This window comes from Bos mutus, chromosome 1 (genome assembly GCF_027580195.1).
Source record: "Bos mutus isolate GX-2022 chromosome 1, NWIPB_WYAK_1.1, whole genome shotgun sequence".
Classification (NCBI taxonomy): domain Eukaryota; kingdom Metazoa; phylum Chordata; class Mammalia; order Artiodactyla; family Bovidae; genus Bos; species Bos mutus.
Genome location: NC_091617.1, coordinates 69,874,463 through 69,899,861, shown reverse-complemented (window position 1 = coordinate 69,899,861; position 25,399 = coordinate 69,874,463). Strand labels below are relative to the sequence as shown.

General features: G+C 50.8%; 1 protein-coding gene across 1 annotated transcript; it reads left to right on the top strand.

Annotated features, from left to right (window-relative positions):
- ZDHHC19 (zinc finger DHHC-type palmitoyltransferase 19) lies at nt 1-22,805 on the top strand. Its single transcript, XM_070370851.1, has 10 exons — nt 1-146; nt 461-582; nt 1,129-1,268; nt 2,064-2,236; nt 2,599-2,704; nt 11,260-11,345; nt 11,689-11,768; nt 11,804-11,893; nt 13,133-13,195; nt 19,480-22,805. Exons 1-8 carry the CDS (start codon nt 1-3, stop codon nt 11,872-11,874), a joined length of 924 nt encoding a protein of 307 aa, XP_070226952.1. The 3' UTR covers nt 11,875-11,893; nt 13,133-13,195; nt 19,480-22,805.
- The last annotated feature ends 2,594 nt before the right edge of the window (nt 22,806-25,399 follow it).

Sequence of the window (25,399 nt, the reverse complement as noted above, 5' to 3'; positions counted from 1 at the left end):
ATGCCGCTCTTGAAGGATGCCATGCCGCTCATGAAGGAGCCCCACCCCCCACCTCAGGTCCCGCTCCCCTGGGTCCTCCCAAGCTTATTTGCCGCCTTCAACGTGGTGCTGCTGGTCATTTTCAGTGGCCTCTTCTTCGCATTTCCGTAAGTCTCCCACACAAGCTATCAGGTTTCTTACAGAGCAACAGAAAGGAAAGCAGATAATGATAGTACGGAGGCAGGGGGAGTGCAGAAGAGGGGTCAGGAGGGCCGGATGTTCTAGGCAAAGGGAACTGAATGCTATTAGAGGTATAGAGGGCTTGGTGCATTTGGGAGCTGTAGGTGGTTGGTAATACAGGGTGACTGGTGGAGTCTCTATGGATCTGCCACAAGCCTGGATATTTAGAGCAGGGTTTATGGTCTGTGGGTGCTGACTAGATGAACTGGAGCTTCAGGGCTGAGTCCTGCTCTTGTTTCAGTTGCAGGTGGCTGGCCCAGAATGGGGAATGGGCCTTTCCCGTCATCACAGGCCTCCTCTTTATCCTCACCTTCTTCAGTCTCATTTCACTCAACTTCTCAGACCCGGGCATCTTGCATCAAGGTGAGATATTGGCCCCCTGGGGCGCCTGCCTGCAGGGGTGATCCCTAAAGTGCTCCTCCCATCTCCCCCCACCACCACTGGGGCCTCAGGGCTCCTTCACCCTACGTCCTCATTTGTTCAGGCCCCGCATCTGCCATTTCATTTCTTGAACCATGGAGGTGTGAAAAAAACAGAATCTTGGAGGTTTTCCAGTTTCCTTGGAGGGTGGGGCCAGGGCAGAAGTTTCCTGGGAGAGAAGCCAGCTCTTCACAACCACTGAGTTTTCTCTTCCTCCTCCCTACCACACAAATTCCGTAAAGCATCGGTCACAGTACCGAAGGCCTGAGTTCACAAAGAACTCCTCGGGCTGGAAACCCACTTTCCCTGTGACTGCCAGCCTCTCTAAGCTTGGCCAGCTTGCTCAGTGGGGACTAAGGATTCCCCTGCCACCTGGTCTCCATGCTTCCTGAGCCCAGGGATGCCGTGGGGCTGCCCGCCTCCACCCTTTTGCTGCAGCAGACTGATGGAAGGGCCTCCAGCTGCTGCTCAATCCTTTTCCCATGCCAGGATCCAATGAACAGGGCCCCCTGATGGTACATGTGGTATGGGTGAACCACAGGGCCTTCCGCCTGCAGTGGTGCCAAAAGTGCTGCTTCCACCGCCCGCCCCGGACCTACCACTGTCCCTGGTGCAACATCTGCGTGGAGGTAAGTGCCCCTCTCCTGCCCACCTACTCTCCCGGCACCTGTCTGGGACCAGGAGGCCTACTCACATGGGGGCCGGTGGTGGGTGTGAAACTACTTCTGGGACTGCTAAAGACCAAAGGTGGCAGTAATTCCTAGCCACTCTTGATCACTCAGGCAGGTCACTGCCTCTGTGCCTGTACCTTTTCCGGGAGGCTGGCCCCTTCCTTCACTGGTTCTGACACTGTAGAGGGGCATCCACATCTATGCTGGGCCTGGTCAGACACTGCTGTTCTTCCCAGGGCTCAATGACACTGGATGTCCAAATGCCCTTGGCAAGCTGCAGGACCAGCCAGGGGAACATCCTGCCTCTTCTGAATGTCTAGGCCAAAGGGTCTCCTGGTCTCCTGGGTTCTGAGTGCACAGTCTGCAACAGTTCAGCAATGTGCTGTCTTAACTGGTCCTTACAACCCTGGGAGACTGTCTGGGCAAGGGTGTTATTATTAGGCTCACCCAGTGGATGAGAAAACAGATGCCGAGAGATATTCTACGTCCTGTCTGAAGTTACACCAGGATTTATCCCAGAGAAGACCAGGCAGGTCCTGTCTCCAAAGCCTCTTGACATGACGTGCAGCTCTGTGAGCCCTGCGGTGCTCTAACTGGGGGAATGCCAGCAGAGTTAAGGACTTTGAGGCTCAGATTCTCCCTAGGAATGGGAGCCAATTCGTGAGGTCAAGGGCAGGTGGTTTAGAGGGAGCGCATAAGATTTGGGGGCGATGGAGCCTGGATCAAGGCCTGAGCCTTCTCCCTCTTGCCTAGGACTTTGACCACCACTGCAAGTGGGTCAATAACTGCATCGGTCACCGCAACTTCCGCTTCTTCATGCTGCTTGTCCTGTCCTTATGCCTCTACTCGGGGGCCATGCTGGTCACCTGCCTGATATTCCTGGTGCGCACGACCCACCTATCCTTCTCCATGGACAAGGCCATCGCGTATCCGCTGGGCTGTGGGGACCCACGACCAAACAGTGAGGGTGCGAGGAGCTGTCAACAGAGGGGCGGGGTCACGGGGCGGGCAGAGCTAATGGTGAGCAGGGTTAGACGGTGAAGCCGCCTGAGAGGACCGGTTTGGGACGAGGTGAGGGTAGGCAGGGTCAGAGAGATGGGTGGGGATAGGAGGAACTGCGAAGGGGTGAGAAAGCAGAGTCAAGGATGGAGAATGCTAGAGGTGGCACGGGCCCAAGGCAGCAGGGTAAGCAGGGAGCGGGTGGGCGGGGCTTGATGTGGGCGGGGTTAGGCGAGGGGCGGGGCCAAGGAGGTCTGCCCGGAGGCGCTGCTCCTTAGCTGCTGTGCAGCATCTTGGTTGCTGTACCCGCCGCCGGCTTCCTGGTGCCCCTCTTCCTGTTGCTGCTGATCCAGGCCATGTCGGTGAGCGCGGCGGAGCGCTCCTACGAGGGCAAGGTACGTGAGGACGAGCGGGGCGCCATGATGGTATTGGGCTGTGGGTGGTCACCCCTCCCGGGCTTCCGCACCTTGCGCTTTCTCCTTCGCCCTGATCTTTGATGGCCTGAGCTCTCTCGAAGGTGCCTCGTGAGCCCTTCCAGACGCAGATTCAGCTCAGATCTCACCTCCTTCCGGAGCTCGGTAGTCGCTCTTCTTGCGTGGAAGGTGCACTAGTGAGTGCTAGGCCGCGTGCGCATTATTTTGAGCCATGGGCGTGGAAGCGAGTAAGGCTGTATCCTGCGCGTGTGTTGACAAGGAACCGGAAATCAGAGTAACTCACCGGACACCAGCGAACGCGCTGAGAGGGGTCTGCCGACATTGTGTAGCACAAACTCAGAGCACTGAGAGTTCAGTGAGGACCGCGGTGTGGAGTTGGACGTGCCACTTAGCGGTTTTGGACGGCAGAAGGCGAGGCATTGCTGCGAGGGGCAAAGATTGCAAAAAAGCACGGAAGCCTAAAAGTCTGTGGAATGTTGGTAGGAGGATGAGGGAACACTTCTAATCGCAGCAGGTGTGCATTGCGCAATCAAGTGATCTGCCTGGGATTGACCAGATTTAAAAGGCAAAGAAGTCAGGTAGATACTTTAATCTTGGTGCAGTGGAAACTTGGAAACCTTGATAGGACTTTTTTCTTTACACACAGTAAAATTCACCCTTTTTAGTGCACAGTTGTATGAGTTTTGACAAACATACAGTTCTGTAATCACTGCCATAACCAAGATTTAGAATAGCTCCATCCACCCTCCCCTCACTCCCCAAATTCCCTCATGGACTTTTGTAGTCCATTTCTCTCCCAACTTGCAGCCCCTGGCAATTACAGAATTGTTTTCTAGCCCAACAGTTTCTCCATTTTCAGAATTTCATATAATCATAGCCTTCTGAGTCTGGTTTCATTTACTCAGCATAATCCATTTGAGATTCATCCAGGTTGTTTCCCGTATCAGGAGTTTCCTTCTCTTTATTTGTGTGGTATTTCATCATACAGGTGTGTCACAGCTTGTTTACTCATTTGTGCCAGTTGAAGGATATCTGCATTGTTTTTGGGTTTTGGTGATTATAAATGAGGCAGAACAGGAGAATGTTGGATCTCACCAAAAAAAGATACCCCATGTCCAAGGGCAAAGGAGAAGCCCCAGCAAGATGGTAGGAGGGGCAAAATCACGTATAGAATCAAACCCCATACTCACCAGAGACACTTGGAGGGCTCAAACAAACCTTGTGCGCACCAGGACCCAGAGACCTCACAGAGGCTGAGCCAGAACTGTGTTTGAGTGTCTCCTGCTGAGGTACGGGTCAGCAGTGGCCTGCCACAAGCGCAGGGGCTCTGAGTACAGTAGATCTGGGTATGGCATAAGCCCTCCTGGAGGAGTTGCAATTAACCCCAGCATAGAGCTGCCAGAACTTACACAGGACTGGGGAAACAACTCTTGGAGAACACAGACAAAACCTTGTGCATACCAGGACCCAGGAGAAAGGAGCAGTGACCCCACAAGAGACTGACCCAGACTTGCCCGTGAGTGTCCAGGAGTCTCCGGCAGAGGCATGGGTCAGCGGTGGCCTGCTGCAGGGTCGGGGGCACTCAGTGCAGCAGTGCATGCATGGGACCTTTTAATGGAGGTCGCCATTATCCTCATTCAGTTCAGTTCAGTTGCCCAGTCGTGTCCAACTCTTTGCGATCCCATGAACTGCAGCACGCCAGGCCTCTCTGTCCATCACCAACTCCTGGAGTTTACTCAAACTCATGTCCATTGAGTCAGTGATGCCATCCAACCATCTCATCCTCCGTCATCCCTTTCTCCTCCCGCCTTCAGTCTTTCCCAGCATCAGGGTCTTTTCCAATGAGTCAGTTCTTTGCATCAGGTGGCCAAAGTATTGGAGTTTCAGCTTCAGCATCAATCTTTCCAATGAATATTCAGGACTGATTTCCTTTAGGTGGACTGGTTGGATCTCCTTGCAGTCCAAGGGACTCTCAAGAGTCTTCTCCAACACCACAGTTCAAAAGCATCACTTCTTCGGCACTCAGCGTTCTTTATAGTCCAACTCTCATCCATACATAACTGCTGAAAAAACCACAGCTTTGACTAGACGGACCTTTGTTGGCAAAGTAATGTCTCTGCTTTTTAATATGCTGTCTAGGTTTGTCATAACTTTTCTTCCAAGGAGCCAGCGTCTTTTAATTTCATGGCTGCAGTCACCATCTGCAGTGATTTTGGAGCCCCCCAAAATAAAGTACGTCACTGTTTCCACTGTTTCGCCACCTATTTGCCATGAAGTGATGGGACCAGATGCCATGATCTTAGTTTTCTGAATGTTGAGTTTTAAGCCAACTTTTTCACTCTCCTCTTTCACTTTCATCAAGAGGCTCTTTAGTTCTTCACTTTCTGCCATAAGGGTGGTGTCATCTGCATATGTGAGGTTATAGATGTTTCTCCCGGTAATCTTAATTCCAGCTTGTGCTTCATCCAGCCCAGCGTTTCTCATGATGTACTCTGCATATAAGTTAAATAAGCAGGGTGACAATATACAGCTCTATGCTAAGTCTGCTAAGTCACTTCAGTCATGTCCGACTCTCTGCGACCCCAGAGATGGCAGCCCACCAGGCTCCGCCGTCCTTGGGATTCTCCAGGCAAGAACACTGGAGTGGGTTGCCATTTTCTTCTCCAATGCATGAAAGTGAAAAGTGAAAGTGAAGTCGCTCAGTTGTGTCCGACTCCTAGTGACCCCATGGACTGCAGCCTACCAGGCTCCTCTGTCCGTGAGATTTTCCAGGCAAGAGTACTGGAGTGGGGTGCCATCACCTTCTCCGATACAGCTCTATATAGTTAGCAAAAACAAGACTGGGAGCTGACTGTGGCTCAGATCATGAACTCCTTATTGCTAAATTCAGACTTAAATTGAAGAAACCACTAGACCGTTCAGGTATGACCTAAATCAAATCCCTTACAATTATACAGTGGAAGTGACAAATAGATTCAAGGGATTAGATCTGAGAGATAGAGTGCCTGAAGAACTATGGATGGAGGTTTGTGACATTGTACCGGAGGCAGGTATCAAGACCATCCTCAAGAAAAATCCAAAAAGGCAAAATGATTGTCTGAGAAGGCCTTACAAATGGCTGAGAAAAGAAGAGAAGGAAAAGGCAAAGGAGAAAAGGAAAGATATACCAATTTGAATGCAGAGTTCCATAGAATAGCAAGGAGAGATAAGCCTTTCTCAGTGACCAATGCAAAGAAATAAAGGAAGACAATAGAATGGGAGAGACTAGAGATCTCTTCAAGAAAATCAGAGATACCAAGGGAACATTTCAGGCACGATCAGAGACAGAAATGGTATGGACCTAACAGAAGCAGAAGATATTAAGAAGAGGTGGCAAGAATACACAGAAGAACTGTACAAAAAAGATCTTCATTACTCAGATAACCATGGTGGTGTGATCACTCACCTAGAGCCAGATATCTTGGAATGCAAAGTCAAGTGGGCCTTAGGAAGCATCACTACAAACAAAGCTAGTGGAGGTGATAAAATTCCAGTTGAGCTATTTCAAAACCTGAAAGATGATGCTGTGAAAGTGCTGCACTCAATATACCAGCAAATTTGGAAAACTTAGCAGTGGCCACAGGACTGGAAAAGGTCAGTTTTTATTCCAGTCCCAAAGAAAGGCAATGCCAAACAATGTTCAAACTACCACACGATTGCACTCATCTCACATGCTAGCAAAGTAATGCTCAAAATTCTCCAAACCAGGCTTCAACAGTACATGAACCATGAACTTCCAGATGTTCAAGCTGGATTTAGAAAAGGCAGAGGAACCAGAGATCAAATTGCCAACATCTGTTGGATCATCGAAAAAGCACGAGAGTTGCAGAAAAACATCTACTTCTGCTTTATTGACTATGCCAAGGCCTTTGACTGTGTGGATCACAACAAACTATGGAAAATTCTTAAAGAGGTGAGAATACCACACCACCTTACCTGCCTCCTGAGAAATCTGTATGCAGGTCAAGAAGCAACAGTTAGAACTGGATGTGGAACAACAGACTGGTTCCAAATAGGAAAAGGAGTATGTCAAGGCGGTATACTGTCACCCTGCTTATTTAACTTGTATGCAGAGTACATTGTGAGAAACGCTAGGTTGGATGAAGCACAAGCTGGAGTTAAGATTGCCGGGAGAAATATCAATAGCCTCACCTATGCAGATGACACCACCCTTATGGCAGAAAGTGAAGAACTAAAGAGCCTCTTGATGAAAGTGAAAGAGGAGAGTGAAAAAGTTGGCTTAAAACTCAACATTCAGAAAACTAAGATCATGGCATCTGGTCCCATCACTTCATGGCAAATAGGTGGCGAAACAGTGGAAACAGTGACGTACTTTATTTTGGGGGGCTCCAAAATCACTGCAGATGGTGACTGCAGCCATGAAATTAAAAGACGCTGGCTCCTTGGAAGAAAAGTTATGACAAACCTAGACAGCATATTAAAAAGCAGAGACATTACTTTGCCAACAAAGGTCCGTCTAGTCAAAGCTGTGGTTTTTTCAGCAGTTATGTATGGATGAGAGTTGGACTATAAAGAACGCTGAGTGCCGAAGAAGTGATGCTTTTGAACTGTGGTGTTGGAGAAGACTCTTGAGAGTCCCTTGGACTGCAAGGAGATCCAACCAGTCCACCCTAAAGGAAATCAGTCCTGAATATTCATTGGAAAGATTGATGCTGAAGCTGAAACTCCAATACTTTGGCCACCTGATGCAAAGAACTGACTCATTGGAAAAGACCCTGATGCTGGGAAAGACTGAAGGCGGGAGGAGAAAGGGATGACAGAGGATGAGATGGTTGGATGGCATCACTGACTCAATGGACATGAGTTTGAGTAAACTCCAGGAGTTGATAATGGACAGGGAGGCCTGGCGTGCTGCAGTCCATGGGGTCACAAAGAGTCAGACATGACTGAGTGACTGAAGTGAACTGAAATGAGGCCATTATAAATGTTGGTGTGCAGGCATGTGAATACAAGTTTTCATTTTTTGGGGGACGGGATATGTACTTAAGAGTGGTGTTGCTGTGTCATATAATAACTGTATGTCTAATTTTATAAGAAACTGCCAAATTGTCTTCCAAAATGGCTGTACCACTTCAATTTCCGTAAGCAATGTATAGGAATTCCAGTTGCTCTGAATCATTAACATTTGGCATTGTCATTTTTAAAAAAATTAAGCTGATCTAAGAAATGTATAGTGATATCTCATTGTGGTTTTAATTTGCATTTTCCTAATGACTAATGACTTTGAACATCTTTTCATGTTCTTGTTTGTCATCAGTTTATCTTTTTAAAAAAGTATTTATTTATGTAACTGTGCCGGGTCTTAACTGCGGTTTGTGAGATATTTGATCTTCCTTTTGGCTTGTGGGATCTTTTAGCTGCACGGCATTCGAACTCTTGGTTGTGGCATGTGGGATCCAGTTCCCTGACCAGGGATGAGTCTTTGTAATGTTGGTAGGGCCCTCTGCACTGGGAGCTCAGAGTCTTAGTCCTGGACCACTAAGGAAGTCCTGCCACCATTATATCTTTGATTAAAATTCTTTTCCAGTCATTTGACCATTAAAAGTTGGTTTGCCTTCTTAATATTGAGTGTTAAGATTTCTATGGCTCAGGTGATAAAGAATCCGCCTGCAATGTGGGAAACCTGGGTTTAGTCCCTGGGTTGGGAAGATTCCCTGGAGAAGGGAATGGTTACCTACTCCAGTATTCTGGCCTGTGGAACTCCATGGACTGTATAGTCCATGGGGTCACAAAGAATTGGACTTGACTGAGTGACTTTCACTTCACGATTTCTATATTCAAGATTCAGATATGTGTTTTGCAAATATTTTCTCCACATCTGTGGCTTGTCATCTCATTTTCTCAACAGTATCTTCCAAAGATCAGAAGTTTTAAGTTTTGATGAATTATGTTAGCAGTATTTTCTTTTATGGATTGTGCTTTTGGTATGTAACTAAGAAATCTTTGCCCAACCCAAAGTCACAAAGATTTTCTTATATATTTTATTCTAGATATTTTATAGTTTTAGGTTTTATATTTAGGACTGTGATTCATTTGAGGTTAAATTGTGTATATGATATAAGGTATGGGTCAAGATTTTTTTTTTTTGCTTATGGGTTATTTCAGCACCATTTTTGGAAAAGATTATCCTTCCATTGAGTTGCCTTTGAATATCTGTCAAAAAACAATGGACTATACAGGTGAAGATGTATTTCTGGAGTCTTTTTTTTTTTTTTTAATCAATACCACCTGTCTTGCTTAGCAGCTTTATATTGTCTTGAAATCATACAATGTGCGTTCTCCTATTTTGTTATTTTACAAAGTTTTGTTGGTTATTCTAGTTACCTTGACTTATCTTACCTAAATTTATATAAATTTTAGAATCAAGTTGTCAATTTCTATAAGAGCATTTGCTGGGATTTTCATTTGTCTTTTGTTTGAACCTATAGATCAGTTTTGAAAACTGACATTTTAATAATACTGAGTTTTTGAATCCATGAACATGGTATATCTCTCCATTTATTTAGAGCTTCTTTGATTTATTTCATTAGTGTCAATTTTTAGCATATAGATCTTGACTCCATTGTGTTAGACCTTTTTCTAAACATTTCATTTTTGGTGTTATAATTTTTAAAATTTCATTTTCATTTGTATTTTATTTTATTTATTTATTTTTTTTTATTTGTATTTTAAAATAATTAATTAAGCTATACTGGGCCTTAGCTGCAGCATATGGGATCTTTAGTATCGACATGCAAACTCTTAGTTTGGGCATGTGGGATCTAGTTCCCTGACAAGGCATTGAACCTGGGCCCCCTGCATTGGGAAAGCAGAGTCTTAGCCACTGGACCAAGGGAAATCCCTCCATTTGTTTATTACTATAAGAAAATACAATGGATTTTTGTGTATTAGTCTTGAGTCTTACAATTTTTCTAGACTCATTTATTAGTTCTAATAGCTTTTTTGTTGATTTTACATAGAAAATCATGTCATGATTCATTTCTTCCTTTCCACAATGTATGGGTTTATTTCTTTTTCTTTTCCTGCATTACCTTGGACTTTCAGTACTGTGTTTACTCGGAGTGGTAAAGTGAACATCCCTTACCATGGGATTCCTTCCACGTGGCAATAGTTTTTTATTAAAACCTGTTTTAGGAAGCCTGTAGTTGGCTGCATCACTGAGGGGGAGTAGGTGGAGACACTGAGACAGCTGAAAGGACAGAGGCGACCTCTTTACGCACCGTTTCCCATCTTTCCAGTCAAGACTTAATCACCCCACCCCACCCATTTTTGGTTCTCAGCTCATGTGTGACTCCTCTGCACAGCCCTTACTCATCAGCCCCCTGTGGTCTTCATGTCTTCTCTCTCTAGCCTCAGTCCCTCATTTCAGCCTCTCCTGGGCAGCATTCTCCCTTCCCACATCCTGTGGTTCTTACAGCCCAAGTCAGGCCATAGGCCTGCCCTCCCTCCGCTGCTCAGATGGGGCTGTCTCAATCCATGATCTCCAACCTTTAGAAACCTAAATGTGGTCTGCACCCTGATTCACCAGACAGGGCTCTTTTCCACTGTGCATGTGTGCTAAGTCACTTCAGTCATGTGCCACTCTGTGTGACACTATGGACTGTAGCCCGCCAGGCTCCTCTGTTCATGGGATTCTCCAGGCAAGAATACTGGAGTGGATTGCCGTTTTCTCCTCCACAGGATCTTCCTGACCCAGGGATCAAACCTGAGTCTCTTACGTCTCCTGCATTGGCAGGCAGGTTCTTTACCACTAGTGACACCTGGGAAGCCCTCTTTCCCAATACCAGAACCCAATTTCAGGCATTCTTCAAACACCTCAACTTCATTCCGTTTTTACCTCCAACTTCTGCTGGGCCACTTGCTTATATCACAAGGGCTCTGGAGCCAGACTGCATAAATTCAAATCACAGTTCCACAACATCCCAGCAAGGAGATCTTGGCTGTGTTACTTAGCCATCTGGTGCCTCAGTATCCCCATCTGTAAAAGGGAGCAGTCTGGATTAATAAACCACCCTTTCAGATAGTGAAATTCAGTGAAGGCACAATTTTAGGGGAAAAAAAGCAAAAAATGAGATGTGGGAAAATAGAGAAGTTGAAGGAGCAAGGATGGAACTGTCTTTGGAGCAGTTTAACAGCAAAAGGAAGATCCAAAAGTGTATCTGGAAGGAGATAGCAGAAGGAAGTGTGGCCAGGGGAGACAGAAGGGGAGGAGACTGCAAAAGTGGCTACAGGTGATGGGGGAGGACCCCTGTGCAGGCAGGAGATGCGGGTGTGGTGCCAGAGCTACTCACCAGTGGGTTGTGGGACGCTTTACTTGACCCTCCGGCTCCTTTGTCCTTGGAGTCTGGCCGCAGCCCCAGGCTGGGCTGAGCTGACCAGCACTCGGAGGGCTGGTATGGGTGGCCTGCCCCGTCCTGCTGGATCTGAGCTCTTCTTCCTGTCCTCACCCACTCCAGTGCCGATACCTGCAGGGATACAACCCCTTCGACCACGGCTGTGCCAGCAACTGGTATTTAACAATTTGTGCACCGCTGGGACCCAAGTGAGTTGGCAAAGCAGAGGCCTGGTGGTGGCCCCTGGGGCTGTTGGGGTGGGGTGAAGCTGGATGGTTTCCCCTGGCCCCTTAGCATAGCTCCTGGCCCCATATGCTCACTGTTCCTCTTCTTTCGGAGTTTTCTCCAGGGCCTAGTGGGAGCCCCTGAAACCTCCCCTTCCTTGCCTCTGTGGGTTCTGGCCCCAAGAAGAGGGGTTAAAAGGGGCACTGCAGCCTGGAGGAGACAGGTGCCAGCTCCCTGCAGGGCCAGGCCCAGGCTGTGTGCCCCCCAGACTGAGAGGGACCAGGCCAGGAGGCCATGACCACCTGCATCTGGCTTGTCGCTCCCCAGGTATATGGCCGAAGCTGTCTGGCTGCAGAGAGTGGTGGGGTCTGACTGGGTGCCCATACAGACCCCGCGCTTCCCAGCGTGCACCTCCGTGCTCAGTCCCCCCGCCTTCCCTGAGCCTGGGTTTGTCCCCCAGCCTCAACCTCCGGGTCTCTACAAACCAGGGAAGGGTCCCCCAGGGAGCGGTGAGGCTGCAGTCCTCCAGGAGGTGAGTTTGTGTGTGTGCGTGGGTGTTGGGAGAGGGCGTCTGCAGATTGTGGGTGTGGGGAGAAGCCCCCCCCCGGTGTTGGGCTGGCCCTGAAGCTGGAACACTCAGCTGGAGGGAGGGGGATTTTAGGCCTGAAGAGTGTTGGCAGTAGAGTCACAGACCTCCAGAATACCCCAGGGGTCCCTGGACTCCCAAAGGAAAAGGCCAAACCACTCACTTGCTGGGTGGCCTTGGGCCAGTCACTTATCCTTTCTGGGCCTCAGCTCTTCAAGAGAATTGAGACTAGTCCAGTGGTTTACCATTGTGGGGGCTGGTGGTGTGGGATTCCATTATTTAAAGGCACCTTTTACTGTGAAACCGGGTCTATGAATCATGTGGAAGTGGAGCATTAGGGAAGAAGTGGGGGTGGGTAACCCACAGCCCCCTAGGGACCCTGCCGCCCCCTCCTTTTGCGGTGGCCTGGGCAGTGTCTTGCTCCGCAGTGGGTGGGCTGTGGGGCGGGGCTCGAGGACAGCCCTCATACCCCCGACTCTGCTCAGCTCCACGCCAGCCCAGTGCTGCCCCGGCTGCGGGAGGACCCCAGACGAGGCTCCGTCTACTTCTTGCCCTTTCGCCCCGGGAGATGCCAGGAGTCCCTGCACCCGAACCTCACCTCTTGAGCCTCTCGGGAAGACCCTGTGCCCTGCCGCCTGCCCTTGCCCTCTCCCCTGGCGGGAGTACTGAGACCCCAAGCGCATTAAATACCCTTTGCCTACGTTTTACAACTGCCTGCTGCACTCTGTCCTAGGTGCGAGGGAGTGTGAAGGGGGCGGGCTCTGAAGGGCTGGGACAAAGCCCCCCGGAGGGAAGAGCCGAGGTCCAGTACTGACTGGCTCTGCGACCTTGGGCAAGACACCCAACATTGCTGTCATCCTTCAAATGGGGCAACTATAGCAACCACAGAGAAGGCTGAAGATGATGGAAGAGAAAACGCAGCGATGCAGGAGTGTCCGCCCAGGTCCCAGCCTCTGCCCTGTTGCACCCCTGTCTGACTGCAGGGGGCGCCCGTCGCCTGGGAATTCGCCAAGCTGGACCTGATTCAGCCGGCACGCTGGAGCCTACTGTGAGGGCTGGGCTGGCCCTCCGATTGGGAGTGGGCCCTCCCCCTGCCTCTTCTCGGGAGGTAAAGGGGTGAGAGGGTTCTCTGTTACCCTCAGGATGGGCACTAACCACGCTGCTTCCTACCACCCGTGTATCCAGGTGAAGGGGGTGTGGTGAAGATGCGAGGGAAGGGTTGGATGAGCATCCCAGGGCCCCGTGAAGGTATGCGCTTGTGTGTGCATGCCTGTTTGTGTGTTGGGGGCCCAGCCTGGGGAGGTGAGTGATGATACAGGACTTGGCTCCAGTTCTCCCTAAGCTGGGTCCTCTTTGAGGCTGCCCTTCCCTCTTCCTCCGCCCCAGGCCCAGCCTCACCCACCCCTCTGGCTCTAGCTCTTGGGCTCCTGGCCAGCTTCCTTCAACCCAGAGACTCCAGTTCTATCTCACCCCATTTGCCTTGGTCCCAGGGTCTCCCCTGTCCTAAGCCCCCTTGTTTTCTCAGCTTTCAAAATTAACCTTAGGTTCTGGGGAGGGATGCAAGGTACTCTCCACCTTACAAAAAGGCAGCCCCGTTTTAACCTTGTTGTAAAAGGCCTCAGCGGCCACATTAAAAATCCTCAGGGGCCATGTTTACAAGTAAAGCTGAAGCAGCCATCCCTGTCTGGAAAGCCCACAATGCATGGTCGCATGTGTGGGGACGAGGACATGAGACTCTTTGAGCCCTGGACCCCAGGGGTGTATGTGACTCACAGATCTGTGTGAGGGGCTTGTTTGTGTGCGTTTTGAGAGCACAGCTCTGCCCAGGCTGCTGAGCAGTGAGGAGAGGCTCTCAGTCCTCCTCCCAGATGGGAGTCCTCAGGGTGGTCCTAGCCTCCACCAGAGAGGAAGAGGATTCAGGAACCTGGGCCAAGGCCTGGATGGGGGGTGTTCATGGAGCTGGCTCACCCCTTCTTCTGATTCCCTTACATTCTCTCCCCCAAGCCTTGGGCACCCTCAAAAATTCTTTCCTGCCAGGCTGGGGGCTTCCATTGAACTATGCCCACCTTCCCTTCCTGCCTTCTCCACATTTCTGCTGAGCCTGCCCTTGACTCCCAGACACACCCCTCGCAGTCTTTGGCCCACTGATATGGGGAGGGGTGTTATCAGGATTGAAAACAGGGCCAGCTCTCCACACACAGCCCAGAAGCCCTGCAGTCCCTACCGCCCCTTGGACAGGAACCAAGGAGTGACCCCCACCCCTGCAGGGCTGTCAGCTGCCCACATGTCTGGAGCCACTCTGTGGGGTCCCCAGGCCACTCCTGGAACAAAAGGAAGGAGGGGGAGCCTGGAAGTAGACACCCCTTTTTCAGCTTTACACCTTTCCTCCATGACCTTCTAGAAGGTCAGGGCGTGTGGGGTGGGAAGAGCCCTGGGCCAGCAGTTGGGAGACCTGGGTGTCACTCAGCTCTGCTACCAACTAGGGTGCTATGGGAGTGAGCCTCTTTCCCCTGCTTGGCCTCGGGGCCCTTGTCTGTAAACAGGGAGGACCATCATGGCTAGCTCACAGTGGTCAGAGTCCTAACTCGTTAGAGCTGGAAGGGCTTTAGGGGTTACTTCATCCAGCTGCCCCTGCACCCTCAATCTCACACATTTTCACTAGAGAGAGAAGGGATGGGATGACTCAGTGTCCAAACGTGTTCGTTTCTTGGGCTGCCTCTCCTGTTCCTGCTCCGGGCACCACCTTGGAGGAGGAGGGACTTGGGCAGTCCCACAAAGACAGCAGGACATGTCAGCGCAGGGCCTGGGGACAGGATAAGAAGGCAGGCTTAACTCTGACTCCAGTTCTGCTGGGAGCGATAATGATACCCTGCTGCCTTGCCTTCGCCCTGCCCTGCCCACCCCACCCAAGGGGGCCCTGCCAGTGGCTGAGGGTGAGGCAGGGCAGGGAGAGACAGGGCAGAGGAGGTGGCCGAAGCCTGGAATTGGGGAGCCAGAGTCCTCATACCTCCCAGAGAGCGTGCCCCTTGCTGGCTGAGCCTCCTGGGCTCCTGGGCACCCAGGTGACTCTCCAGCCATGCCCACATCCTCTTCCAGTTCCTGCACACGGAGCGCAGTGGAGGGAAGGGGCTGGGCTGACGGTTTGCCAGACCTGTCCTGGGAAACAAGCCTTTACTGAGCCTCACTGGGCCAGGACCTGGGCGAGCTGGTTCACATGATCTCCTTTAATCCTCACAACAACCCTCTGGAGTTGTTATTCTCACCGTGGACTTGAAGAAACTAGAACTGATTGAGCAAACAAATCACTTCCCCGAGGTCACACAGCTGCTAAGTGGCGGGGCCAAAGCTCCTTATTTAGTCTTTGTCATGACACTGTGCTTCCTAGGCAGTTTTACTTTATTTCAGTTCAGAGTAGTGGCTAAGGCATGGGCTCTGAAGCTGGGCGGCCCACCTATGATGGGATGAATCATTGCTGCTGTTGTGCCTTTGTGAGGGTTCATTGTGCAGTGCATGTGGAGAGCTTGACCCTGGCGCTGGCACGTGGGAGGTGCTTAATCAGGGTAGCAATCATCCCAACAATAGGGTCCAGGTGATGCCTGAGTTAGGACTTTATGACCTGCTGGGGCCTTGGGGATACCAACACTGGGGCTGCCGTTGGGTGTGGGTTTCCTGGTGGTCAGGCAGCAAAAGAGAAGCGTGTCGGGAGAGGAGGTTTGTGGTCTTGTGTTACAGAAAGTCAAGGCATGTTTGTATCCCCCAGCCAAAGGGGAATGGAGGTGTGGGCTGAGCATGTTCAAGGGAACAGCAAGATCACCCCACCCCCACCCCCAACGGCTGTGCTCTCCCGCAGGCTGAGGGGTTTCCTGTTAAGAAAGCACTTGTTACATCTATTTCGAGGCCAGGGGGTGTCTTGGGTTGAAGGAAGTCAAGGCGGTAGTCCTCTAAACGCTATTCCCCCGGCCTCGCTCAGAGCTGCCGCCCGCCGCCCCCGCTGGCTCTCCCTGTAGCCCCCTGGTCTGTCACTCCGTGTCTGTCTCCGCCTCACCTCCTCTCACCTTTCCACTCCGTGTCTGTCTCTGCCTCACCTCCTCTCACCTTTCCACTCTGTGTCCTCTCTCTCTGCCCTCTTCCTCCTTTCACTGTCTTGCACGCGCTCCCTACAATGACTCTGCCTGTCTCTCTCCACCCCTCACCACCTTTCTTGGACGACTGCTTCTGGGAACAGAAAGCAAACTGTCTGACGGCTTTCAAGTAATAATTTTCAAATGTGATTCTTGGAAGCCCTTGGGCCTGGGTGTGGAAACCTCTAGAACTCTGGGCCAGGCCAGAGACAGGGCCTGCACAGGGCACCTTTGTCTCTGACCGGGGCTTCCTCTTCCAAGCCAGGTACATGCTCCCCCAGCTGCTTCTGCTGCTTCTGGGACTGTTTTGCTGCAGAAATTGGAGATTCCCACACTAGGAGGGATATCCCCACGCTGAATATCCAGCTTATTTCTCAGTGAAAAGAAAACCAAGACACTGGCACTGGGAGAGAGGCTCAGCAGGGCTTGTCCTGGGATGATAGAGCTAAGTAGAGGCCAGGCAAGACTGGGTCCCTGTCTCCTGCTTCCCACCACTCCCCGTGGGTCAGAGGCCTGGACTGTAAACAGGAAGGGCACTCATCTTCTGGAGGTCTGGTATAATAACTTGGCTCCCACAGGCAAAAATCACAAAAGTGACGACAGTGATAACTATCAGTTCGATGCTAACCGAAGGCTTAGTGCTTGGCTTATATTATCTCATTTAATCCTCAAAATGATTTGTGGAGAAGATGCTGCAGTTACTTTTGTGGGCGTGACCCTGGACAGTCCTTGGGCCTCCCTCTCCTGTCTACAAGGATAGAGCTTTCTGGAGGATCCCTGGGGCTATTCCTGCCCTGCCCTCCTGGGAGTCTTTGACTTAGTGGCTAGGCACGAGTGTCCTCGGTCTGGGTACAAGCCCCGAGGCAGACTGGGCCCTAGGCAGGGCTTTTTCGATGACCCATTAGGGTCCTTCGCCTGAACCTCCTCTGTCCCCTAGTCGGGGGAACGGGGGAGCATTAGGTCACCAAACAGGAGTACCGATCCCTGGGCAGGACCCTATCTGGGCTGGAAAGTCTTCTGCCCAGTTGTCCCTAGGTATCTGTTCTGCAGCCCCTGCAGACACAGCATGGAAAGAACACTCCCGCCTGCTCTTTGCCTGGCCAGGCAGTGCGATGCCAGGATGGGACTCTCCCACCAGGAGAGTGGGGTTGGAAGGCAGGCCCTGTGCTTCCTAGTGATAAGGCCACAGAAAAGCCGCTGGCCTCTCATCGTCACCGCTGTTACAGCATCTGCAGAAGCCCGGCTGCCTCCAGTGCTTGAAAGACGCGCTGAACTTTCACTTCTTCACACCCGCCACAGCCCCGCAGGTGTGGGGCTACAGTAAAGGGAGCCTTGTGAGGGCTAGGCCTGGGCTTGGGGAGCCTGGCAGGAGTAACCCTCACCTGCCTCCGGCCCTCTGTCTCTACTTCCTCTGCTGGTTCTGCAGGCTCTGGGTTTGGATCATTTGGAAGTGGCCAGGACTGAGGATGGGCCACCTCTCTTTCAATCTCAGACAGACCCAGCCTGGTTCATGTTCCCTGGATGACTTCTCAGCTCGCTCTCTTCCCCACCAAGTTTCTTCCCTAGGGAATAACTGGCCAGATTTGGGTTTGGGGCAGGGATGCGGCCCTTTCTGCTCCTAGCTGGCACCCCCAACTGCCAGCCTCGCTGAGCCCCTGGCGAGGAAGCCTCTGGAAGACCAAAAAGTCTGGTTGTTTGAACCCTTGGCAGCGACGTGTGCTGCCTCTGCCTTGGTCCAGGGGCTCCATCTGCCTTGGATACAATCCAGACCAAAAAGTAAAGGAGGTTTGTTCCTGAAGCGGAGACCAGAAGTAGGCACACAGAGGGCTCTGAGCTTTGGAGTTGAAGCTTTTAAAGATTTGTTTTGTTTAAATATCCTGCTGCAGGAACGAGAAGCCCCAAATCAAACATTCCTGAAACATGAATTTCAGGTGGCTTTAAAGGAGCAGTTTGTTTGGTTTCCGTCCCACCCTGTTTATGCTCAGTGGGGTCTCGGGCACTGGGCCCTGGGGCTTGGTGGAGGGTCCACGCCCTTCCAGGCTCACCGTCCTGTCTCACCCGGAGCTCCTCAGCACCAGCTCCAGCCAGAGGGCCTCTGGTCACAGCCAGGCCCCCAGGGTGCTCCCCGGGGGGCGGCGCACAGCCGTCTCAGGGAGGGAAGGCGCCGCCCGTCTGTCTGCAGCTGCCTTTCCCCTGCTGGCCACACACTCATTCTTGAGCTCTCTCTACCCTTGATCTGGGGGGTCAGACACACTCTGGACTCTCCTTCTAGTCAGGGATACTCTGCCCATGACTCTCTCACCTCCTGTCAGGGTATCTCCCAGGTCCTATGCCTGGGGTGTGCCCCACTGTGGAGAACTCACTCCTTCCCTGGCCTCAGCAGTGCTGGGCCTGGCTGAGCCTCTGTCTTCTCAGGTCCTGCCAGTTTCCCAGGCTCTGGCCTTAATATTATTTTAATGTTTTATTGGGGCATAATTGACAAGTAAAAGTGTAAGACTTTTAAAGTATACAACATGATGATTTGTTATCTGTGTACATTATGAAAGGGTTCCCCTATCAAACTAGCCTTAATTTTATTTTCTTTTTAAAAAATTTGTTTGTACCAGGTCTTAGTTGCAGCATGTGGGATCTCTAGTTGCGGCACAGTGGGAACTCTCAGTTGCGGCACGTGGGATCTAGTTCCCTGATAAGGGATCAAACCTGGGATTGATCTGCTCCCCTGCACTGGGAGCACAGATTCGTAGCCACTGGGCCACCAGGGAAGTCCCTAGCCCTAATTGTCTATGATTGAATTATTCCCCTGAAGTCCCACCAGAGGCTCAAGGTCTTTCTGAGTCCCAGTACCAGGGGGAAAGAAGAGTAAAAGCAAAGGCAGACCCAGCTGTTGAGTGAGAGGAGCACCATTAGTGTGAAGGAGCAGCTGGGGGCGCTGGGGGGTGGATCCAGGGGAGAGGGTGTCTGGAGTCCCAGACCTGTCCCAAGACTAGTCCAAAGGGTGTCCCAAGGTCAGCCTTGATGGCGAGAGGAGCAGGATTAGGGGACTTCTCTGAGCAGCCTCGTTTGCCCTCCTTGCCCCCTGGGGGCCCTTCTGTGGAGGCCATGGTAGGACTGGGTGGGTACAGGGAGGAAGGGCTCTGGGTGAAGGGGTATCCAGAGGAGGGGACCAATTGAAGGCCTATTCCTGTCATTCAGGAAGAAGCTGATAAGAAGGCTGAGGCTTGGGCTGGGATAGTGGAGATAAAAATCCATCCATTCATTCAATAAACACTGAATAATCACAGCATACCCAGGAGGCAATGAAATTAATTTTTTTTTAAATGTGTTCATGTATAATTTAATTTAAAAGTATACTATTGTATATCATGCTATATTTAAATATAATCTTAAATTGTGTTTATATATTTTTAAAAGGAGCTTTCCTGGTGGCTCAGTGGTAAAGAACCTGCCTCCCAATGCCGGAGATGCAGGGTTTATCCCTGCATCGGAAAGATCCCCGAAGAAGAAAATGGCAACCCACTCCTGTATTCTTGCCTGGGAAATCCCATGGACAGAGGAACCTGGCCAGCTATAGTCCATGGTGTTGCAAAGAGTCGGACATGACTTAGCAACTGAGCGCAGATGTATTTTTAAAAGACTGGAAGCAAATTCATCAGATACTTGTGGTAAATGAGCAAGTGTTTCCTAACAAAGGGGATTCTGGCTGCCAGTCTGGGTTTTGACACATCTGATTCCTAAGCCCAGCACTTCCTCTGCTGGGCTGTGTGACTGGGAAAAGCCCTTCCCGTCTCTGGGCCTGTTCCCTCATCTGTGCAATGAGAATGTGGAACCAATGAGAATGTGGAATCAGAGCTCTTTCCAGCTCTGACGATACCTGAGAACACTGGGGACTAGGGGGCAATAGACGCTTTCATTGGCTTGGCCGGCTGCTCTGCTTTGACCCGGGAGCTGGGTGCATGCCCACTGCAAACCCGTTTGCTGCAGGGCTCCATGAATGGGAGGTGGTGGCCTCCACAGCCTGATCTGCTGTCAGCCTCTGATCTCAAATTAGAATCACGCCTCTTATCCCTTTATATCCGCTTTGAATCATGAAAGACCTCTTCCACCCTTCAGTTGCTGGGAAAGATTGAAGGCAGAAGGGGAAGGGGGCAACCAGAGGATCAGATGGTTGGATGGCATCATCGACTCAATGGACATGAGTTTGAGCAAACTCTAGGAGATAGTGAAGGACAGGGAAGCCCGGCAAGCTGTAGTCCATGGGGTCGCAAAGAGTTGTACACGACTGAGCAACTGAACAACAACCCTTGAGTTGCAGCCTCATGACTTGGATCAAAGTAGGCTGGGAAGGAAGTGAGGGAGCCAGCCAGGATGGGAGGTGACATGTGTTGAATACATGTTGTCTGCGCCCCTGCCGCTGTATGCCTGACTCTGTGTGTGAGTTGTTCTTCTCTGTGTGTAGGTGTTCTTCTCTGAAGTGGCCTGAGGGGCAAGTTTATTGCCTGGGCAGGAGGAGGTGAGGCTCAGAGAAGTGACACGCCTGCTGGGTCGCACAGCTGGTGAGTGTGGCTCCGAGACTGGGACCTGCTGCCTCAGCCTCAGAGCTGAGAGTAGCCAGAGCCTTGGGCCGCACTTCCCAGGACAGAAGGGGTTATCCAGCTGCTGCTAGACGCCGCTCCTGCCCCTACTTCCAGACTTTTGTATGTGGAGGCAGGCGTTTAAATCCACTTCTGGTTCTACCCATTGGAAACACATTCCTCTTTCCTAGAAAACAGAACTGCTCTTGCGCTTTGTTCTCAGGCCTCTGAATCACTGGCTCCCCAGCAGTCGGCAGATTCTCTGTCATCCTTCTATGGAGGCCGGACGTCTGGTTCCCGTGGGAAGCAGCCTGTTGAGCAGAAGAGAATTCAGGGTCTCTGGCCATCCCGCCGGCCCCTTCCCGTGGAGCTAGCTCCCGGGCACCTGCTTCTTCCTTTCATAACATCCTTACTGGGTCAGCTGACTCTGTCCTTTTCGCTCCAGCCTGCTCCCCACGGGCTGCTGCGTGCTCCCTGCCCCACTCCCACATGTTGTTGTTCAGTCGCTCAGTTGTGTCCAACTCTTTGTGACCCCATGGACTGTGGTAAGCCAGGCCTCCCTGTCCTTCACAATCTCACGGAGTTTGCTCAGGTTCATGTCCATTGAGTCCTGGTTTTTTCTTCTTTTTCTTTAAGTTCTAAAATAGGAGGGCAGGGGAAATTATGTCCATTTTTCTATCTGGCCTCAGATTTTCAGACAACCATTCAAGATAAAGAATAATTGTTTGTTTGTTTTTTTAAATCAAATGCTATTGCTTTTCTGTTTCAATTACTGGTGTTACAGTAATGTTTTTCTAGTGTTCACTATACATGTTCAAGAATTCTGTAGTATTGTGGGTTAACTGGCCCTCCTTAGACTAGCCTGAGTACCTAAATACCTTAAAAGCCCTATTTCACTGGGAGAATATCTCTTGACCACACTTAGATAAAGTTGGGGGCTGCCTGTAATTAACAAATTCAAACCTGCCACATCTTGGGTAGGATTCTTTTTTTTTTAATTTTAATTGGAGGCTAATTTCTTTATAATATTGTGGTGGTTTTTGCCATACATTGACATGAATCAACCACAGGTGTACAAGTGTCCCCCTGTCCCAAACCCCCCTCCCACCTCCCTCCTCATCCCATCCCTCTGGGTTGATGCACCAGCTTTGAGTGCCCTGTTTCATGCATCAAACTTGGACTGGTCATCTATTTCACATATGGTAATTATACGTGTTTCAATGCTATTCTCTCAAATCATCCCACCCTCGCCTTCTCCCACAGAGTCCAAAGTCTGTTCTCTGTATCTGTGTCTCTTTTGATGTCTTGCATGTAGAGTCGTCATTACCATCTTTCTATTGGGTAGGATTCTTAACTTTGCTTATTTGGCTTCTAGCTCATACCTCTAGCACCATCCCGGAGGTTAGATGAGGTCAGATATGGAAACATAAGAGGCGCCAGTAAATATCCCACATTGCCTTCCCTTTTTTACTGTCTTGAGAGTTCACATCTCAGCCTCTCTGAACCCTGATTTCCACATCTGTGGAGTAACAGTCCTGGAGTTGTCCTGACTGCCTCATAGGGTGACGTACCAAGAAAAGCATGTGAAAGTGCTTTAAACTGATGGCGCAGAGCACAGTCACAGGGCTGTTATATGCAGGCCCTGTGCACCACTTAATTGGCTTGTTTTTGAAGTCCCCACACTCTTAACTCCTCACTGGGACGGGTCACTGTGAGCTCATGGAATCAGGCCCTGCCTGCCCACACAGCTCAAGAGACCTGAGCTTAATAAGGCCACATCTGCCCTCGTCCCCTTGCCTGGTCTCTGCCATCCTGGCACTTGGTCCTCAGGCACCGACTGGCAGGAGGCATGTACTCTGACAGTGGCCTGCAGTTGGGACTCCCAGGATGTCTCCTTGTTCCCTATGCCCCTCTGACTGCCCGCCTGGGGCATGGAGGGCCCTGGTCCTGGTTCTCCAGGTGGCTGGCAACTCCCCCAGGCAGAAGTTTCCCCCTGCCCACAGTTGCTGCACCCTGCCTGGGGTATGGACTCAGGGCTGCTGTGTGTTACCTTGGGGTCTCTTAAAGTATGCTGGAACAGCCTACATGTGCCTTCCCCAGGGGACTTTGTATATTAATAAACATTGTGCTCACTTCAGCAGCATTAAAAATTGGAACAATACAGGACTTGGTGGTTTGGTGGTTAAGAATTCACCTTGCAATGCAGGGACACAGGTTGGATCCTTGGTTCAGGAAGATCCTATATGCCGAGGGGCAACTAAGTCCATGAGCCCCAGCTACTGAAGACAACATGCCTAGAGCCTGTGCTCTGCAGCAAGAGAAGCCACTGCAATAAGAAGCCCGCACACCGCAACTAGAGAATAGCCTCTGTCAGAAAGCCACCAACTGGCAGGAGGCTGCTGCTGCTGCTGCTAAGTCGCTTCAGTCGTGTCCGACTCTGTGCGACCCCATAGACGGCAGCCCACCAGGCTCCCCCGTCCCTGGGATTCTCCAGGCAAGAACACTGGAGTGGGTTGCCATTTCCTTCTCCAATGCATGAAAAGTGAAAGTGAAGTCGCTCAGTCAGGTCCAACTCTTAGCGACCCCATAGACTGCAGCCCACCAGGCTCCTCCATCCATGGGATTCTCCAGGCAAGAGTACTGGAGTGGGGTGCCATTGCCTTCTCCGCTGGCAGGAGGCAGAGCAACCAAAACCCAGCCCAGTCAAAAATAATAAATAAAAACTTTAAAGGGTAGTGAAGCATTTATGACAGTGAATATTAGAAAAGAATATAGCTAGCTCAAAAGCTGACCAGTAATTGAAGGATTGGAGATAGGAGTTTTTAAAATGGATCGAAGGAACAAGAGAGGCTGCATTTATTAACGTATTGCATGGGCTCTGTGTTCTTTAGCAAAGTATAATTTTTACAAAGTGAGATGATTTAAAGTTGATTTAGTGACAGGCACCAAGTAAAAAATAGAGCAGGTGATGGGCAGATATGGTAAAAGTTGTGACTGGAAGTTGAATGACTGAAGTTTGGGAAACACTGTTTTCCCATTCAGTGCTCCCGGCAATCCTGTGAGTAGGTGTTATTGTCTTGTTTTCCAGAGGGCGGAAACAGTCACAGAGAGGTGAGGCGAGTTGCCCAAGGTCCCTCAGTGAGGGAGTGGAGGAGCTAAACAATGACCATGGCCAATCCTCAGTGGGGAGGTGGGGCCTGGAGAGAGGGGTCCCCACCAGACCACTGAGGCAGGGGGCAGTGGAGCCCTGGGAAGGCGATTCAGCACTCTCCTCTCCGATGGTGAACTGTGCCAGGAAGGGGCCTGTCCTTGGACCAGAGACGGTTGCTTCAGACTGGCTGACCTCACGCCTGTGGCGGGGCAGGTAGTGAGACTAATTGGGGGTAGGGGAGAGGATGGTGAGAAGGAGAACCTGGCAGAGACAAAAGGCAGGCAGAAGCATGCCAGGCTGGGCCCCAGAGGGACCCAGCACATGGAGGAGGAGCTAAGTGACTCACCTCCTGAAGTTCTCTTAACCACTGGTCAGGCTGGAACTGCCTTCCAGTGGGCCCGTAACCCACGACCCAGTGGTAGGGTTTAAGGCAGAGGAAAGGTGTAAACTCTGCAAGTGCATCCCCACCCACGCAGACACACAGAAACGGTCCCTGCAACAGCCGTCCCCCTTCTCCACCACACACACACACTCACACACACACACACACACACACCATGAGTGACACACAGACACACAGCCCCTGTCCCTCCCAGTCACCCCTGCTTCTCCAGCAAACACACACCCGTGCCACAGTCAGTCCCGTTCTCCAGCACACACACACATACACCATGAGTGAGGTCAGGGGCCCTTCCTATTGGAACATGATAGCAGGCCTTTTGTCCTGGTGACTTCTGTAAAACTCTTAAGGAGTATTTTCCCCTTTGGAATGATGATTGCTGATCTATCTCTCTCTGCCTTTGTTCTGTTGTCCCCATAGAGTTTAATGGCTTAGAAGTCTCTGGCTGCGATTCTCAGAGATGCAAACAGTGGTTCAAATAGAACTAGCAGACAAGGAGCTCACAAGGTGAGCTCTATGCAAGGGGTGGATTTCTTGGGTGAAAAGCAAAGGTGGGGAGGTGAAAGATGAATGAGGTGGTCTTGGCCTGAAGGGCCTTTGAGACCCCAAGGGGGAAGAGAAGGGAGATTGCCTGAAGCTTAAGTGACCAGCCGGCAGAAGATTCCAGTAAGACTTGTCAACTGAAGAAGAACACACAACCTGAAAGTTATGAGTTGTGTTTTATGCAGGGACCTTGCTGAAGGCTATAGCCCAGGATACAGCCTCTCAGATCCCTCTGAGGAACTGCTCCAAAGAGGTAAGGAAGGTGCCAGGATATATAAGCATCTGCCTACAATGCAGGAGACCCGGGTTCGATCCCTGGGTTGGGAAGATCCCCTGGAGAAGGAAATGGCAACCCACTCCAGTATTCTTGCCTGAAAAATCCCATGGACGGAGGAGCCTGGTAGGCTACAGTCCATGGGGTCACAGAGTCAGACACGACTGAGCGACTTCATTTTCTTTTCACTTTGAAACATCAAATAATTGCTGCTAATCATGAAAAGCAGACACCTTGAGTTAATGATTTTAGTGCGTTTCTGTGTGTAGGAAGATGCAAGAATCTGGGCTCATTGAAATTATTCCTTTGATATGTATCTTATCTATCTAGGGCCTGTATTCTTTTGTCTCCATGCTAAATTTTCCTCGGAGCATACTGGTGGAGAGGCTGCC